Raw genomic sequence first — 16,306 nt, 5'->3', positions numbered from 1 at the left:
CCAAGGCAACCTTTCTAAACTTTTTGCTTTTAATGCATTCTTATATAGGCTATCTTGAAGCATGCATTCGTAATAGAGGCCAAGGTCCTGCATCCAGAAAAGAGATGTTTCTGATCAGTTTAGTGGGACAAATACTGCATCTGTAAAATGTGAAAAGTCTTCTGGCTGTATTCCATAGTGTCATCTTTCTGTGTGCTTCATCCACGTGAAATTGGAATGCTAGTTAACATGGTTAAGAGACAGTGTGACAGAGACCCTCCTGTAGCACTCTATTTCATGCCTGGGAAACCAAGATAGAAGCACATTTATTTTTTGTTTTACAAATTCTTAATCTGACTAAAACTCTTCAGGAGTCACCTGATCTCGTACAGTGTTGTATGCTGCCTCAGTCGTGACTGAATACTGTCAGCCTTTCTGTAGAGCTCCTCCACACAGAGGTTTCAATTATGGTCTGTTCTGCTTTATACTAGTTCTTCTGGAAGATGGATGTAACGGGTATTTCATTCTGCTTCTTGATACTATGTAGGTCTTATGCATCTTTTTCTTCAAAAAGGTATTGTGTTATGCAGTTCAGACATTGCCTACTACTTGAGAAAATTTGTAGAATTGTCTTTTTGGAATGTTGTAGAATAAGCTTCATTCAGCTTTCAGCTGTAGTGGAATGACTGTCTCGGAAATCAGCATAAAGATCATCTAAAGAAAATATCTGACATAAACATATTGGTAAAAAAAAAAAAAAAAAAGAAAATGAGGACTAGACATTTAGAAATGGACTCAAGCTAGGAGTGTCACTCTAAACCCAGAGAAAGTTTTGTTCAGTGTTCAGGGCAGTTCATGAAGAAGAAATTCTGTTGAAATTTATGGGAGAGAGAGAGCAACCTACAGCAATATTTTAGTTTAGCACTGTTCCTTTTGCATTGATTTCTATAACTGAACTTAAGAGGGAACCCAATCCATTAGCTTGGAGCTACAAGTACAGATCTTTGTTCTTCACTGCTGCTCACTGTTACCAGTTGAGGTGTATGTCCTCACTGCGTTGTTAGGATACCTTTCTTCTACTACTTGTAGCAGATGGATGATGGTTCTCATGGAGTTTAACATTAGAGCAGGCTGAGTTCATTTGCTGTATATAAGACAAGTCCATTCAGGAGCTGTCAGAATTGAAATCACAGATGCCTGGGACTTCAGGCAACCCTTTGAAAAAACTGAAATGTGCGTATCAAGAGTGATTAGAAGCATAAGCACGGAAAAAGTTTGAAAATCTCATTTGAAGATCTTCAGAGTTGTAAAGAAACGTATAGATAATCAAAAGCACTCAGCGCCTAATAATAAATGCTTTATGTTAGAAATAAATGTGATAATACCTGCCTTTTGAGTTAGGTGGGGCAACTGTAAATCTGGCAATTGTCTCTCTCCAAGATGTGAGAGCCAGGTATCCAGGAGAGGTCACTCTACAGTGTCTGCGTGTTTCACCTGTGTTCTCTGATACCTCAAAAGTCAAGAGTGGTAATTGGAGGGTTTTTAGATAAGGGAGAAAAGGTGCTCCTGGAGTATGAAATGGTTTGCATAGTTATTGTTACAGAGCTGCGACTGCTAAGCGTTTGGCTTTACTAAGGGTCTGCACAAATGAGCAGAGCTGCTAATCTTTTCTCAGCTTCCTAACCAGTGTACCAACTGGGAACAGCATTACATTAGCCACTATTAAATTATTCTGATAAGTGCTGTAATGTTCATGGGCTTATTCAGTGTGTCATCTCATACTTCAGAAAAACAGAAAGGGATGGGAAAGAACCAATCCTGAAAGTTGAATGACATGAGGTATCTACTTTGCCATTCAAGAACCTCCCATCATTGCCTGACAAAAGTGTCTGTAGTAATGGAACTAGTACTGACTGTCTTTTTCATAACAAAAGCTCCTGTAAAAATTCTAGACCTTGGGGACGTTGGTTGAATTAGGAAAAATCTTAGGTGATTATTAATGATAATTAGTCCAGTCAGGTATTCCCATCCTTGATGGAATGGTTGTTAGATCTAAAACACGTCAATCCTGAAAATGGAGTTGGGTATTTTTAAGGTCCCCAGTCTGAATTCTTTCATTGTCAGCATCAAAAATCAAAACTTGAGTGGTGTCAGTCAGTTTGAAACTTAATTCCTTTTATCCAGTCAATGAATGTGGAATTGCAAATCCTTAGCAGCCAGATACATTTTTTTGTTGTGTTGAATTTATATCAAGGCGCAGAAACCTGGGTTCCTCTCTTTGTTGCAGACAGATGTCACCTAGAGACTGAGTGTTGAGCAGAATGTTCTCTTTGGGTTTGTTGTTTTTTTTTTTTTAATTAACTTTGAATTTGCTAGTAAATTATTTAGCACAGTCACAACTGAATCTGAAACACCTTTGGTTTCTGACAGATTTTTGTCTTTATAATTAATAGTAAAATCTGATCCCATAAGTGACTGTCTGCACATACTTCCTGAGAGTAAACCCATATAATTTGTATATTCCATATTTTCACTTGTAGTCTTCACTGTGGTGATAGATTCATTTATGTATTAATTTATTTGTATTGGTCTTAATTGCACAGCTTGAGATCTTCGTTCATGATCTCATACGCTACTGGATTAGCTTAAAGACTTGGATCAGCTAAACTCAATAAATATATTTCCTATCCCAAGTTGTGAAATTTGCCATAGGAATATCAAAATTGAGAAGTCAGAGGCTTTTTAAACAATTTGGAGATGCAGCAAATTTTGCACGTGCAACTTACAGTCATTCCAAATACAACTGTTTATTGTTGTTTGTAGCCTGTGTAATATGTTTGCCTTTCTTGGTTTAGTACAGCTGCAATTGTAAAATGTGTTCTTTGTGTATTTTTAGCATTCCTTTTTTCAAGGAATCAACTGAGTTTGTGGTTTTGGTGTTGTAATATTAGGGTAATTTCACAAGTTGTAACTTCCTTGTGTAGATGAACATTTAGAAGACTTGCAAAGAAACCCAGGGTAATAAACCTTAAGTGGTCGCTACTGCTTTGTTTTAGAGCTTATATATTTCACAAAAACAATGTTTTTTTTCCATAGAAGGACAGCACAAACCTAGTAGATGTTGAAACTGTAGCTCATTACTCAGGGCCTAGGTTCACTGAATGACTTGATAGTTTTGGCACTTGAGCTCTTGGAGAATATGGTTGCTCATCTGCAAAGTGGAATGTGATATCCCAGCACATCCTAAGTGTAACGAACAGTATGTTAGATTTGAATGTCTTAGTGGATGCAGGAAAAAAATATGCTGAACGGTAAGCTGTCTCATAATAGCTACTTGGTGATAAAGTGTATAGAGGTGCATTTGAATTCCTATTTCTTATTCCAGTCTTCAGTGTGGCATCTGAGTGCCTTGTGTGCAAGTTCTCACAAACAGAAATGAGGACATGGGTGGCTAGCAACTCTTTGTTACTGCCTACTGAAGTTCAGCTAGGAAACAGAAGACTTAAATTCTGTTTTCTGTTCAGATGGCAAGGTGTTCAGCTCAGCACCTGTTACTTACCCAGGAGGTTGTCTCATCTGTGAATTTCTAGTCTGGACTTTTTTTGCCCAATTTACTCTTGAAGTTGTGCTGCTGTAGAGCGTTTTGAATCTTGAATCTGAGGCATGTTGACTTTTTATTAGACTTAACAGTTTTGGTTTATTTGGAATTCTGGTGTTGTCACTTGAAAGGTGTATATTGCAACTTGGCCTAACACCTAAAATTTCTGTAGGCCTTAACAACAGTTTCTCAGTTCTAAGAATGTCTGACAGGAAAACTACAGGAGCGCGAGTCTTCCAGATCAAAAAGGAGGTACTTAGTAACATTCAGAAGAGGCAAAAGTCTTGGTTGGTTTGGGTTGTTTTTTGTTGGTGTTGTAGTAGTGTTTGTTGAGTCTGACTCCAAATATCTCTATGGTGTCCTGCCCTTGATTTTTCTTTGATTTCTGTGACTTTTCTGCAATACCTGGCAGGGCTGAGGTCTGCCAGCTCAGACTGCTTGCAGTGGACATTCCTTCTGTCTGCAGCTTTATTGAGTAGGTTTCTCCTGCAATAAAACAGATACTACTTGTACTATGAATGGATTGCCCGGTAGAAGTATGTTTAAAGAAAAATATCTTCTCTAAACAATTCCAGGAGATGTACTAAAAAGCCTTTTGCTCCGTTGTGTGGGGTTCTTTTTTTCTTTTTTCTTTTTTTTTTTTTTTTTGGTTTACAGCATAGCTTAACAGTTACAGGAATGTATGTTTACTGCCATTGGTTGCAAATATGCAACTGAAAATATGATGACTGTAGTACAGTAGCAAGAATGAAGGACTAGGAATGGGTGGGAATTTCCAAAGTGTTAATTATAGAAAAGTTTTTTTTTATTTTTGCACTGTTATCTGCAAATGTCATTGCTTGAATCTGATACCTGATTAAATATTTTAAGTAGGCATTGCAATTATTGTAAGCTTTTGTATTGGTTAACAGAGTATTTGACTGACCTTTATGTTTAAAATAAGAGAAAACACTTTGTGTAAAGTAGAAATTAATAAGTAGGCAAGTAGGAGTACTGATGCCTATATTTTAAAAACAAAGAGGTTCTCCTGATATACCAAAACCAAACAAACAACACCAAGCAAAACCCACCAACCTGAAGATTTTACATGATGAGATACTTCTGTAATGCCTTCCTGGATTGACTCTTTGCAAGTTGAATCTTGGAGAAGTCATGCTTTGTGTAGCCATTAGTAGACTTCTTTATGCATCATGTTATCCACGTGCCTCAGGAGCTCCTATATGCTTGAAGTTGTTAGTTTGAGACTCTTGCCTGTAGTTGCTGAGTTCTACTCCTAATGCTTGTGAAGACTTTGGACCAGTTCCTGTTTCTGCCTTAGCTTTAAGACCTTCTGTGAGTGCAGTTGTGTATTACAGTGCTTTTTGGGACATGTTCTGGGTAAATTATATTTCTGGAAGATACTTTGAATTGAGTTCAAAGGTGGCCTTCGTATTCTGAAGAATGCTTTGAAATACTGATACAGAAAGAATGTTTTTACAGTCTCAAATTGACAAATCTGAATACTTCAAAATCTTCCTGCCTTTGTGCCCTTTTCCAACTTATTGAAAGGCTCGGCCACCTTAGCCTCTGGCACTTGAAGGTCACACTGTATATCTTCAGCTGTTACAAGTTTGCTGATTCCAAAGAATTACATGAGTGTACTTCAGAAGTGCACTGTAACTCTGTAAACTAGTGTTTTGAAGCAACTTTCTGAAAGGAAGAAAAAGAAATCCACGTGAAACATCTTTTCCCTCTCCCATATCCTCAGCCTCAGTTACTGTGCAAAAGAAAAACTTTAATCTCTCCATGAAACATGATTGTTCTCCCTGACTGCATGTTGCTTCCCCTGGAAACCAGATTGATACTTGAAGAAGAATGGATGCTTTCTTACAGTGCTGTAACTATTATTGCTTGAGTGGGTGTTAGCCATTCTTATATCCTCTGTCCTGCGTTAGGAAAACCAGCAGGGAAAAACTTAAGGATTTCAAGGCTCCAGGGGAATGCTGACCTGCCTGTTGCATCAGTGTTGGACTAAGTATAGAGTATACTATAACAGTTCTTTGCTGTCCTGGAAAAACTCCAGTCCGAAGCATAAGACACGCTTTTTCATTGAGACCTACAGCAACAGCATTATCTTCGATAGCTGTAGTTGCTGTAAGGTAGGATGAGGCATTCCCCCGAACACATGGAAACCTGTGTTTGGGGGAGTGGGGGTAAGAATTGTTGTTTTCGACTCAGGCATATTTTCATTTAAATCTCTATACCAGAATCCTGGCTGTTTTCTTTCATTCCAGGTACTTTGCTGTGGGAAGCTCATGATGAACACTTCCAAACTTCAATGCAAAATGTTACTTTTTATTTTATGTAAATTGCAATTATATCTAGAACTAGGAATTCTTGTCACTTGCGTGTTTTCAGCATGCTTATTAATCAGCAATAGATTTTTATTTTTTATTTTTTAAACAAAGCTAGGGCTTAGGCTTTAGTGCTTGTTTTACAAACTGTTATTAAATAGCTTATTCAAAGATTTGACTGGGGTGAAGAGTGTAGTTTCTTTCTTCTATATTAAAAGCAGTGCATTAAAATAAGTGTCGAGCTGAATTGAAGAGTGTCCATTTGCTAACAAGTTCAAGCTTTTTGCAGATGCAGTTTTAATATTGGTAATGTGGTTTTCATCCCATCCATTGAAAATTGTCAGTCCAGCAGCATTACTTGAGATTTTAGACTAAAGTTTGAATTTATTTGCATAAAATACTTTTATTTCTTCTATTGTTCTTAAAAAATGCTAAAAGAAAAGTGGGGATGAAACTTTCATCCTTGAAGTTTAGAAATTAAAGGACATCCTACTGGAACATGAAGTAATTATTTGTAGGCTCTTTGAGCAATATATATCATTCTGACATTGCATTATGTTGCCACATCAAAGCAAAAAAAATTGTCATTTGCCTTACTCAGTACATTGGTGGGAAGCAGCAGCTCAGAAGTTTCCGGTATCTTGTGCTTATGTACTTGGTTGGAATTAGGAAGGAATTGCAGAAGTTGGTGAACATTCTCCTGGGGTGGGAGGCTGGGTGGAACCAAAAACCTGAGGGCTTATTTTGTACGAGTACAAAAGCATGAATGGAACTGTGAGCTTTATAACTACTGAATTCTTTGGTTTATGACTTATTTTGCAAAGCATTGAGTGTCTTACACTTCCCTACCAAGTTGGCCTGAAGCTTGGACTGGCTTGTCTAGTTGAAAAGCTCAATTTCAGTATAATGCCTTACTCAATGTTATTTTTTAGGTGAAGGAATATATATTGCAACTTTCAATGTAATTATCAATTAAGTTAATGTGTTTACATCCCTGTCAGGTATGTGAAGCTAAGAGGTCACAGAAATAGAAGTCTAGATAAATTTTCAAAATTATATTCTGCATTAATTACGTCTGGGTCTTACTGAAGTAGTAGCTGTGAATAAAAATGCTTTGCTTCAGTAGAAGATCTGTGTCTGCAATTCGGAAGATGAGAGTCTAGCATCTGCTTTTTACATTTAGATAATTAGAGCATGATTTAAAAAAAGAGCAGGACAAAGTTTAGGTAGAAAAAAGTTTTGGAAAGGTCTTCTAAGGATGTGCAAGTGCACATTGGTACCTAATTTACTTATTACTTTTCTGCAATAGCTTCTGTTAGACTATGTTCTAACTTCTTATGCGGTAGGTAGGTAATACTGTCATATGGTTACAACAGTAAAATTTCTTTCTGGATATTCACAAACTTATTTCTAGGTCCCTTGGCTGTCTGCCCAGTCTTCAAGTTTAAATCCAACTCTATGAAAAAACGTGTCTCTCTTTAGTCTTTAGTTTTGTTTGTGAGGTTGCTTCTTTTTCAAGAAACCTTGGGCTGAAGAAACTAAAAGTCAGATTTTATGTGTTTTTAAGATGATCTCTGAATTTTTTTTCATTTCATTTGATTGTTTTTAAAAATATTTGGTCAAGCAAGATCACTAAGCAGATGTTACATACCTTGTAAAACTACTCTCTTCTGGTTATGTGATGTTTGTGGTAGTATAGCTCTTAATGTGCTGCTGCAGTTCCAGATGATATAATGAAACAGGTTATATTTCTAGAAAAGCAGGCACAAAACTAGCAAATGTAGTGATAGTATTAAAGCAAGAGTTGTATTTAATTGCTATATAGTACAACTACCAAGTAGTTGTATTAAGTGCTTGTCTCTGAAATTGCACTTGTGTGTTGTCACTCACTTGGTGAGGCAGCTTGAAGCAGGTGGATACATTCTTCATGGTTTTGCTTTACATTCACTGTGTCAAGTTACTGTTGTGAATAGGTTATTTTTATAGCTAGGAATTAGCTAATATGTGTAAACCTGTTAATGCAGATAAATGCTTTTATATTTTAGATTCGAAAGTTCAAAATCATATGCACATTGAGAAATAAGGATGAGATTACTGAAGGTTACTTCTGAGGTTTTGTTTCCACATCTGCAGCTAGCTGATACATAAAGTTGTCTGGAACTATTCCTGATTGAATGCATTTATTTCCAAGTGGGTCCTTTAATTACTTTGTAAGATAGATGGTAGGTGAATTGCAAGGCCTTTTTTTCAAGCTTGTACATTTTCACGGCCTTTCAACATATACCACATCTTTGGAAGATTTTAATAGCAACTCTCACTTAGCTTTGATCTCTGGATGTATTGTGAATATATTTGAAGTTGAGAAGAGCAACTTCAAAGAGTCATGCATGAAACTTGACTGTGTGAATTTCCAAGTTTGAGCATCCTATAAGGTTTTTACTGTTTTACACAGTGAAAACTGTTGAGGGTATATTTCTAACCCTTCATGAAGAAGGGCTTGCCACACTACTGGATTGAGGGATTTTTTTCCCTCTCCCCAGTCTCTGTGTCTTTTTTCTTACACATCTTAGCTCTTATATAAAGGTGATGGTAGTAATATGTTTTCCAATGGAGATGTTGTCCAGTTTTTGTGAATTTGACCAGACTCCCTTTCCCCATCCCCGGAGATGATTTAAATATTGAATTACAACTTAATGATTATGTTTTTTAGAATTTACTGTGTTCATGTTAAAGCAACATCAACTGATTGAGGTCAAAAGGGTTTCTTCCTGCAAGTTGTCAATCAAGCAGAGACTACCAAGTTGCGATTCTGATTTTTATTTTATTTTTTTGCATGCTCCTACTCTGTCAGAGAGCTGGTTGTTGGCTCTGTCCTTTATTTTTGAGTGAATGCTTCGTTACAGGTAGTGACTATGGTGTTGCCTCCTTATGGTCTGTTTAACAGTGTTTTTCCTACCTTTTCTTCTGAGGTCTAGTCATTAGTTTGAAAACTTAGTGAACAATTACATCTTCTGAAAGAAAGTGCAATCTCTCACTGATCTGTACAATGTGTTTTCTTATGTTCTTGCACCACTTTTATTTTCAATAAAACCCAATAAACTCTGAAGTCCTAACAGTATTATCATATCAGTTACAACATTGTTTCCTTTTCATTAATCAGTAAGCCTGAATTGCGTACCTAGATCTTGTTGGCAGTTTCCTGATCAGTTTTAGCCTGAATAGCAAACCAAAAAGTTGGAGTCTCCCTCAGAAGCATGGCATGGAAGATCAGATTCCATTCAGGACAGCTCAACAAAGTGCTTTCCGCATCAATTGTTTCTGCCATAGGAGGTGATTCCTTTGGATTCATATCTGAAAAGGCAAGCCACTTGCTCATATGGACAAGCTATTGCAATCTGTAGAGTTAGTGGAGATTAAAGACCATTTTTTTTATATGTTGTGGCCTTCATAACGACTGAAGAAAATTGCTGTTTTGATAGGATAATATAGATTTTGTAGTCTAGGACCTCACCTGGAGTACAGAATGATTTAAAATAAGATTTTAAATGCAGTACTTCTGTGTTAGTCAAGCATAGTCTTACTGAAATCTTGAAATTTTTGAAAAGTTTCACCTTTAAGTAGTATATAAGAACATCCAAAGGATCCTGAAGAGCAAAGCCATCATCACACTATTACACAGTTAATTCTCACACATACCACACACACAGTCAAACAAACAAACAAACAAAAAAAACAACAACCAAGCACAATACTGAAGTTAGCAGAGTATTTAATAAGAAAAATAAATTGTAAATGCTTGGAGTTTTATATAAGTTCAGGCACCCATTGATGATCTGTAAGGTATTTTCATGGACTTGGTAGGAAGTCTGTAGGTATTTTTTAGCTTATCACAGATAAGAGATAGCTCCTTGGAGCAAAAGAGGATCTAAATATGCAGGGGAGGCTCCCCAGTAGCTGGAGATTTACTTGATTCAAGCCGGTGTAATCTAGTGTCAACACTTTCAGAAGAGCCTCTTTGCTTTGATAAGAGTTAATTCTCTTTGCTTTTTATTGTGTTTTTTCTTTTAGAAAGTTGTTCTGGCATATTGTTCTGACTGGTAGAATCTAAATTTTAGTTCTCAAGTTTGAACGCTGCTTGTAATTGATTTTCATTTGTGCACATGCATTTAGCTGGCTTGTTGTCTTCCTGCTAGAGGATTCTGAATATGTTCTGTTAGCATCTGTGCTAAGATACCGAGCTCTGAGGTTTTCCATTCTCATAATGAGTGAAAACATTCCTCTGTAGCTGTTGCAGTGAAGAATTTGCTTCTCTTGGGAAGCAAAAATTATTTGCATTCCTTTAGAAGAGTTCTTCGGTCTCATTGCCTGCTTGTCTAGATGTGTGTGAGCTTTTTCTTACTTGTCTGGATGTACCTCTGGTGTGTTTTTGGAGTATAGTTCTCTTTTTGTTGTTGCATCATGTGTAATGCATTGCAGTCAACCAGTGATCTTTCTTCCTGTGTTTCCAACTAATTGTCTTGGTTTCTTAATGTGAAGGAAAATAGCTATCTCAGGATAGAGAAGATAGTTCACTGACTTTTTAAATAAGTGCTGATGAGTTGTACTGGATGGTGAGATGGAGATGCATAGGTAGAAGTCCATAGGCCGAGTTCCATTAGTAAGTTATTTCTAATAGTGGCCTACTGCATTTTTTCTTGTTGGCTTCTAATTGCTTCGGATGGTACTGTTTGTGCTGTGTCCCATATCTGTTCCTCGTGGCTGATTTCCTAATGTTCATTACATCAACAAACATTTTTTTTTCCTGTAGTCACTAATAGAAAGACCTGGATGAGGGACTTTGCTGTTCTCATTCTTTTAGCTCTGTGCATCTTTCTCAAAACCAGAGACTATTATCTGTTCTTAGCAAGTTTATCTACTGCACAGTTCTACAAATCACAATTTGTTCTGTTTAAATTCAGTGCCATGCCATGTGGCAGTGCCATGTCTGAAATCCAGCTAGGTTTTTTTAGGAATGAATTATATTTTCTTGGCATATAAAATTGGTTTATTTACTGAAGGAAGTCTGCAAAGTTTTCTGGTAACCTCTACTCTTGATTTCTATATCCCACGTGCTTTGTACTCCTTAAAAACTAGTCTTTCATACTGTCTATTAATAACAGGTCAAAAAGGCTCCATCTCATCTCTTTCTGTAGGTACTACATCTCTGTTTTCAAACAAGAAACTATCTTAAGGATCTAAGATGTTATTTTATATTGTAGTTTCACAACTCTATTATCTCTGGTTTAAGAACAGTAAACTTCAAAATGGAGAGGCAAATAATAGCTGTGCATTTACATTCTTAGTCAGCATTCCTCTATGACGTACCAATGTCCTTCTATTTCCTTGCAAATGAACATACAGGCAAATAGAATAATTCTTGGAGTTGCTGACGCTGAAAATAATCTTACCTTAGTCTTCACTGTACCACTAGTTCTTCCTTGTTTGTGGCTGATGAATCCTTGCTACTTGCTTTGCTAACAACAGTGTCTTAATGTGCTGACTTTTTGGCAGTACTGTCATTGTATGGACAGCTCTTAATTAACCAGTGTGTGTTTTTGTTCTTAGAGTGGTGTCTTCTCCCTACCACAGATATCCTTTCATTCATCAAGGAAATATTCCAAAAAGGCAAAAAACTTTTAACCTTCTTTGGGATGCAATTGTAATACAGTACTTGTACCTTTGACTTAAAAGGGATGGGGTGAGGAAAGTTTCCTCTTCGCTCAAGTCTTACCTTTAGTTTGCCATAGTTAGAGCTTTATTGATTTATTTCAGCTTTATCTTTTGCTGCTTAACATTTAGTTTCTGTTCCAAGTGACCAAATCCTGTTAGCTTTATTATTAAATTCCATTATAAATTGTAATTTATTAACAAAAATATTTTGATTAAATATCTATCTATATATATATATACACACAGACACACTGGATATCATACTCTGGCAAGCTTTGCCAGTTACTTTTGATAGCAATTATTCTTTGGAAGCCGGTCCCTAACAGTAATTTTTTGTTTCTGTAATATTAAGGGTCTTTATTTCCAAGTAGTTGTACATCAGACTTGAGGGATTGTACTAAACGATCCTACTTCTGTCCATTTCTTGAGCACTTAAGTTTTCCACTAGATTCTGGCCATACTTACAGTAAAACTATTTATTCTGTACTAATTACTCAATAAGTAGATCTCTGTGTTTTCTTTACATAAGAAAGGAATGCCTTCGAAGTAACATTTCACTCTTAAAATCTGGGAATTTCTTGGAAATGGTCCATCTAAACCATTTCTTGCTGGGAAGAAATAGAAAATAAAAAATAATCTAAGATTCTGGTTTATTTTCCTTCTTCCTTCTCTTTTTAAGTTTTCCCCTCGCAGTAGTTAGCAAGTAGTTCTTTGCTGGACATGCTTTGTTTTCCTTGTAAAACAAGTCTTCAATTCTTGGCCTCTATGGGAGGACCCTGAATTTATGTTTATAAAGAACATTAATGTTAGGAGGCTTGATACTTCTGTATTTCTTTTGTTGGGGTAAGGCAATGATGTAATGTACTCCTTTCTCAGACTTTTCTTATAATCTTCTTATAATTTTCTTATGTATCTGTAAATCTTGCATTTGGGATGAAGTTCCTTACCCTTTTTACCTGCCTCTCCGTATCTCCCTTGAATAAGATGAGCTTTCTGTATGCAAAGAGCAGCTCCAAGTTGTAAATTTGCCTTGTTTTTGGATCTTGCTTAGCCTCAAATAATTCTGTGTTCTTAGCTGTTGCAATGTTAGTGTCACTCACTCGAAGCTCTGTTTTTATTTTCCTTCTTTTTCTATAGGATACTTCTATTATGAATTCATTCCTTCTGGAGTAATGGGCAAAATAGGACATAAAACTTGGTGTGATTTATGTTCCTTTTATCCCAATCCAGAAACTTTTATGGAAAGTACTTGTAGTAAGAAAGACCTTTGTTAAATGATTGAAGCCCTGGTCGTAGGTGTAGCAGCTTTTACTGTTGGGAGGGTGTGCAGGGGAGCAGAAATGGTGCAAAAGGCATGGACTTCTTGGCGTTAGTCTCAGCCTGCAGTTTAGTGAGGGCACTGCCTGCTTCACAGGGTTTTTTGAGGCTTAGTTCTTTAACTTCCAAAGTAATGCTGATGGCCTCTCAAAGGTGCTGTTGAAGTGCACAGTGCTTCCGTGTGCAGGCTGAGTACCATTGTTTTTTCTGGCAGTACATAGGTCCTCCACAGTTAGGGAAAGAATTACTTTTTTTCTTTTTTTTTTTTTTTTTTTGCTTTAAAGAAAATACAGAAGTCCTTTACTGGGGAGAATAGAAAGGGGCTTTCTGAAGAGGTGCTGAAGACATGGAAATTCAGAGTGGTGATTGGTCACCTCTGCTTGATTGACAGGTTGCAGGGAAAAACAAAAACCCATTTGTTCTGGCTTAAAGGAACTGGAAAACAGAAAATGAGTATCAGGTAAAAATTCCTTTTTTAAAATCTTTGCAGTTCTCCTTTAAAAAGTGGAGTTTTTACACAAATCAAAACCTCCCCCACTGCGATAAATTACGAGTAGGAATTACAGAAACAGGCAGTTGCAAAGCTGTGTAATGTGGGTTGTCGATGTCAGTGTGTTTTGTAGTGGGCAGGTGTCCTGAAGCACCACAGCAGCCATTGCTATGGGCTAGCTTAGCAAAAAGGCAGAGGATTGAAAGGGTGTAGTGAATAAAGCCCTGAACTGGACCCAGCTTTCTGTTTAGGTCTATTAGCAGGACATTCAAGGGGAAGCTTTTATTTTCACTTCCTGTACTGTGCCTGCTTTGCGGAATAAGTCTGTCAGTTTCTACTATCAATTTGGCATCTTTCATGGCATTATTTTAAAAATTCAATGGAAAGTGTATAGCCAAAAAAGTAAGCTGTTTTAAAGGAACTTCCATCTAGCAGTACACTACCTTGCAGATTTTATATAAATTTCAACATCAGCACCACAGTTTTTATATCGTAATTGAAAGTAATTTATTCCTGGTAACTTAATTATTTTGTATGTTGATGTATTTCAGATTGAAGGACAAGGACATGGTGCAGTTTTTGACTGCAAGTGCTCTCCTGATGGGCAGCATTTTGCATGTACTGATTCTCACGGTCACCTTCTGATTTTTGGCTTTGGTTCCAGTAGCAAATATGACAAGGTACAGTACAAGATATGTATCACAACATTTATCTGTTTTTTGAATGTGTTTGTGCAAACTTTGTTAGAGCTTCATCTCGAGAGTGCCTTGTAACTCATTTTTCAGTTATGAATCTGGGTTGTTTCAGATTCCTGTTGTTGATACTGAGCTTTCTTTGGCTATCTTTTGTTTTTGGGTACAGAAGCATGCTGTCAAGCATGTTTTATTTGCATGGGAAATTAAAAATGAAAATAAAAAATCACCTAAGCAATGTCTCCTCAGTGGGATTAATGAGGTTACCAGTGTCCATATAGATCCACATCAGTAATGAATATTGGAGTTGGTAATGGTTAAATATCTTGCTATAAGTATTTTTCTGGTTTCTAACAAAGATGAAAAACTTGAGGTTTAGCAGAACCAACTTCTGGTATCTGAATTTACGCACTGCAGAGCCTGAATGATGATTATTTACAGCAAATGTATTATGTGTTCTAGTTTAAGAAAAAAGTCTGTCATGTGTTTTTGGTGTCATGAATGCTGTGGTGCTTACATAGCAATGTTCTACCATTAACATGTAATTAAAATATTACATCTTTATTCTAATGCTCTACTCTACTCAATATTGTTTACTCTAAATGCAGATGCCTTGCCACAAACCCTCCTGACTGTAAATAATGTGTGATGGTTTGTTTTCCCAGTTGATGAGCATGCCCTTTGAGCTGTGCAGGTTACCTCATTAGGAGTGCTGCTTCTTTTATCACTCAGAAATGAGACAGTGTCTCTCTTTTCTCTCCCAAGTCTTAAGCAGAAATATCTCCTATAAGGTTTTCATTTGTGCATCTGGTAGTTAGCTCTTACAGGTTGTTGAAGTACTGGCCTCTGGATTTTGCTTTCTATTTGTGGATCTTCTGACTCAGACTGGCATTGAAAGCACCATGTCAAATAGTAGTGCAGAGGAAGGCCTGAAGAAGAGATAGCAAAGGCAGTTTTAATCTTTGTTGTATAAACCACTGCAGTTATTTCCGATATGTTCTAGCTCTTATTTTGATGTCAGTGCTGTTACAGAATGTGTATGAATATGCTAGAATGTTTTATGATCACGTTTCTCAACTATAACATGATGCATGTAGTTGGGGGTAGCAACTGTAGCCATTACTATGGCTCAATCCACCTGAGCATTTTCCCTTTCCTTTCAAGGAGGACAAACAGGAACAGAATTACCACAGGCAAGGAAAACTGGCATTATCAGATCAGTTTTGAGGTCCTTCTGTCTTTCACTGTTCTTACTCTCTGAACTTTAAAGCCTGATGTGATCAAACATTTCTCTCACCGTGTTCATTAATTACTGTTTTTCTCTTCAGTCATTCTGGGTAGTGCATAATCCCCTAAACTCATAAATGTCAGAAATGAAATGTGAGCCAAAAGCAGTTGTCTTTGCTGTGATAAGAGACCAGGAGTCTTCATTACATAGCTCTCTGAAAACTTCCCTTGTGATGGGTTAGACCTGTGTGAAGGAAAACCTGTTTTCATACCTTGAATGTTACAGACCTAATATTCTTTGGAATTTTATCTGCGGTCTCTAATAAGAAATTGCACAAAAATGTTATTTGATTTAAAATTATTCTCTTCAACTGCTACTGTGCCACGGTCATCTTGTCCTTGTTGACCATAGAAGAAAAGGGAACACACAGGATTTGCATCTCCATCTTAAATGTCAACTTAGAGGTTACCAAACCTCCTTCTTCTTTTGTTCCATCCCTTCTTTCACTTTTGTTTGATCTGCATTGTGGAAAAAGGTAACTACCAACAAAGGTATTGGTAGCTGCTGGGGATTTGGTGCTCTGTTTTATGATGTCCCACCCTCAGCTCCTTGTTTTTTGTTGATTTAATTGGGTGTTGTTTTTAGTTTGCTTTCCCAGGCATCTTGTGAGAGTAAATGCTAGTAGGAAGTACAGTGTGGTCTGTTTGTTTTGTTTTTCTTTCAGGTGGTTTCCATGCATCTTGGGGAATGATTTTTACAGGAGTTAGGAGTATGATAACCAGTCCTTCACTCATAAATAAGAGTTGTTCAGGGCAGTGATTCTAGCTGAGATCACAGCTTTTCTGTGAGCAGGCTCTTGAATTTTGTCATCTTGTGTTCAGATATATTGTTTTTTTCTCTGACTGGAAATACTATCCAGTCTTCTTTTCCCCCTGCATTCATTATAAACTTGGTCGTGAT

At 36.9% G+C, this 16,306-nt stretch overlaps 1 protein-coding gene across 2 annotated transcripts in view; it reads left to right on the top strand.

Moving 5' to 3' along the window:
- The window catches only part of PHIP (pleckstrin homology domain interacting protein), a 100,322-nt gene that overhangs the window by 39,664 nt on the left and 44,352 nt on the right, over positions 1-16,306 (top strand). For both annotated transcript variants that reach the window (XM_065730936.1, XM_065730935.1), the window contains exon 16: positions 13,978-14,106. In XM_065730936.1, coding sequence (XP_065587008.1) covers positions 13,978-14,106 — 129 coding nt within the window. The remainder of the gene's footprint in view (positions 1-13,977; positions 14,107-16,306) is intronic.

This window comes from Cyrtonyx montezumae, unplaced genomic scaffold (genome assembly GCF_038088225.1).
Source record: "Cyrtonyx montezumae isolate F1298 unplaced genomic scaffold, pur_monq_1.0 scaffold_13, whole genome shotgun sequence".
Taxonomy (NCBI): Eukaryota; Metazoa; Chordata; class Aves; order Galliformes; family Odontophoridae; genus Cyrtonyx; species Cyrtonyx montezumae.
The sequence above is the reverse complement of the archived record's forward strand: the minus strand, read 5'-3'. Positions and strand labels throughout refer to the sequence as shown.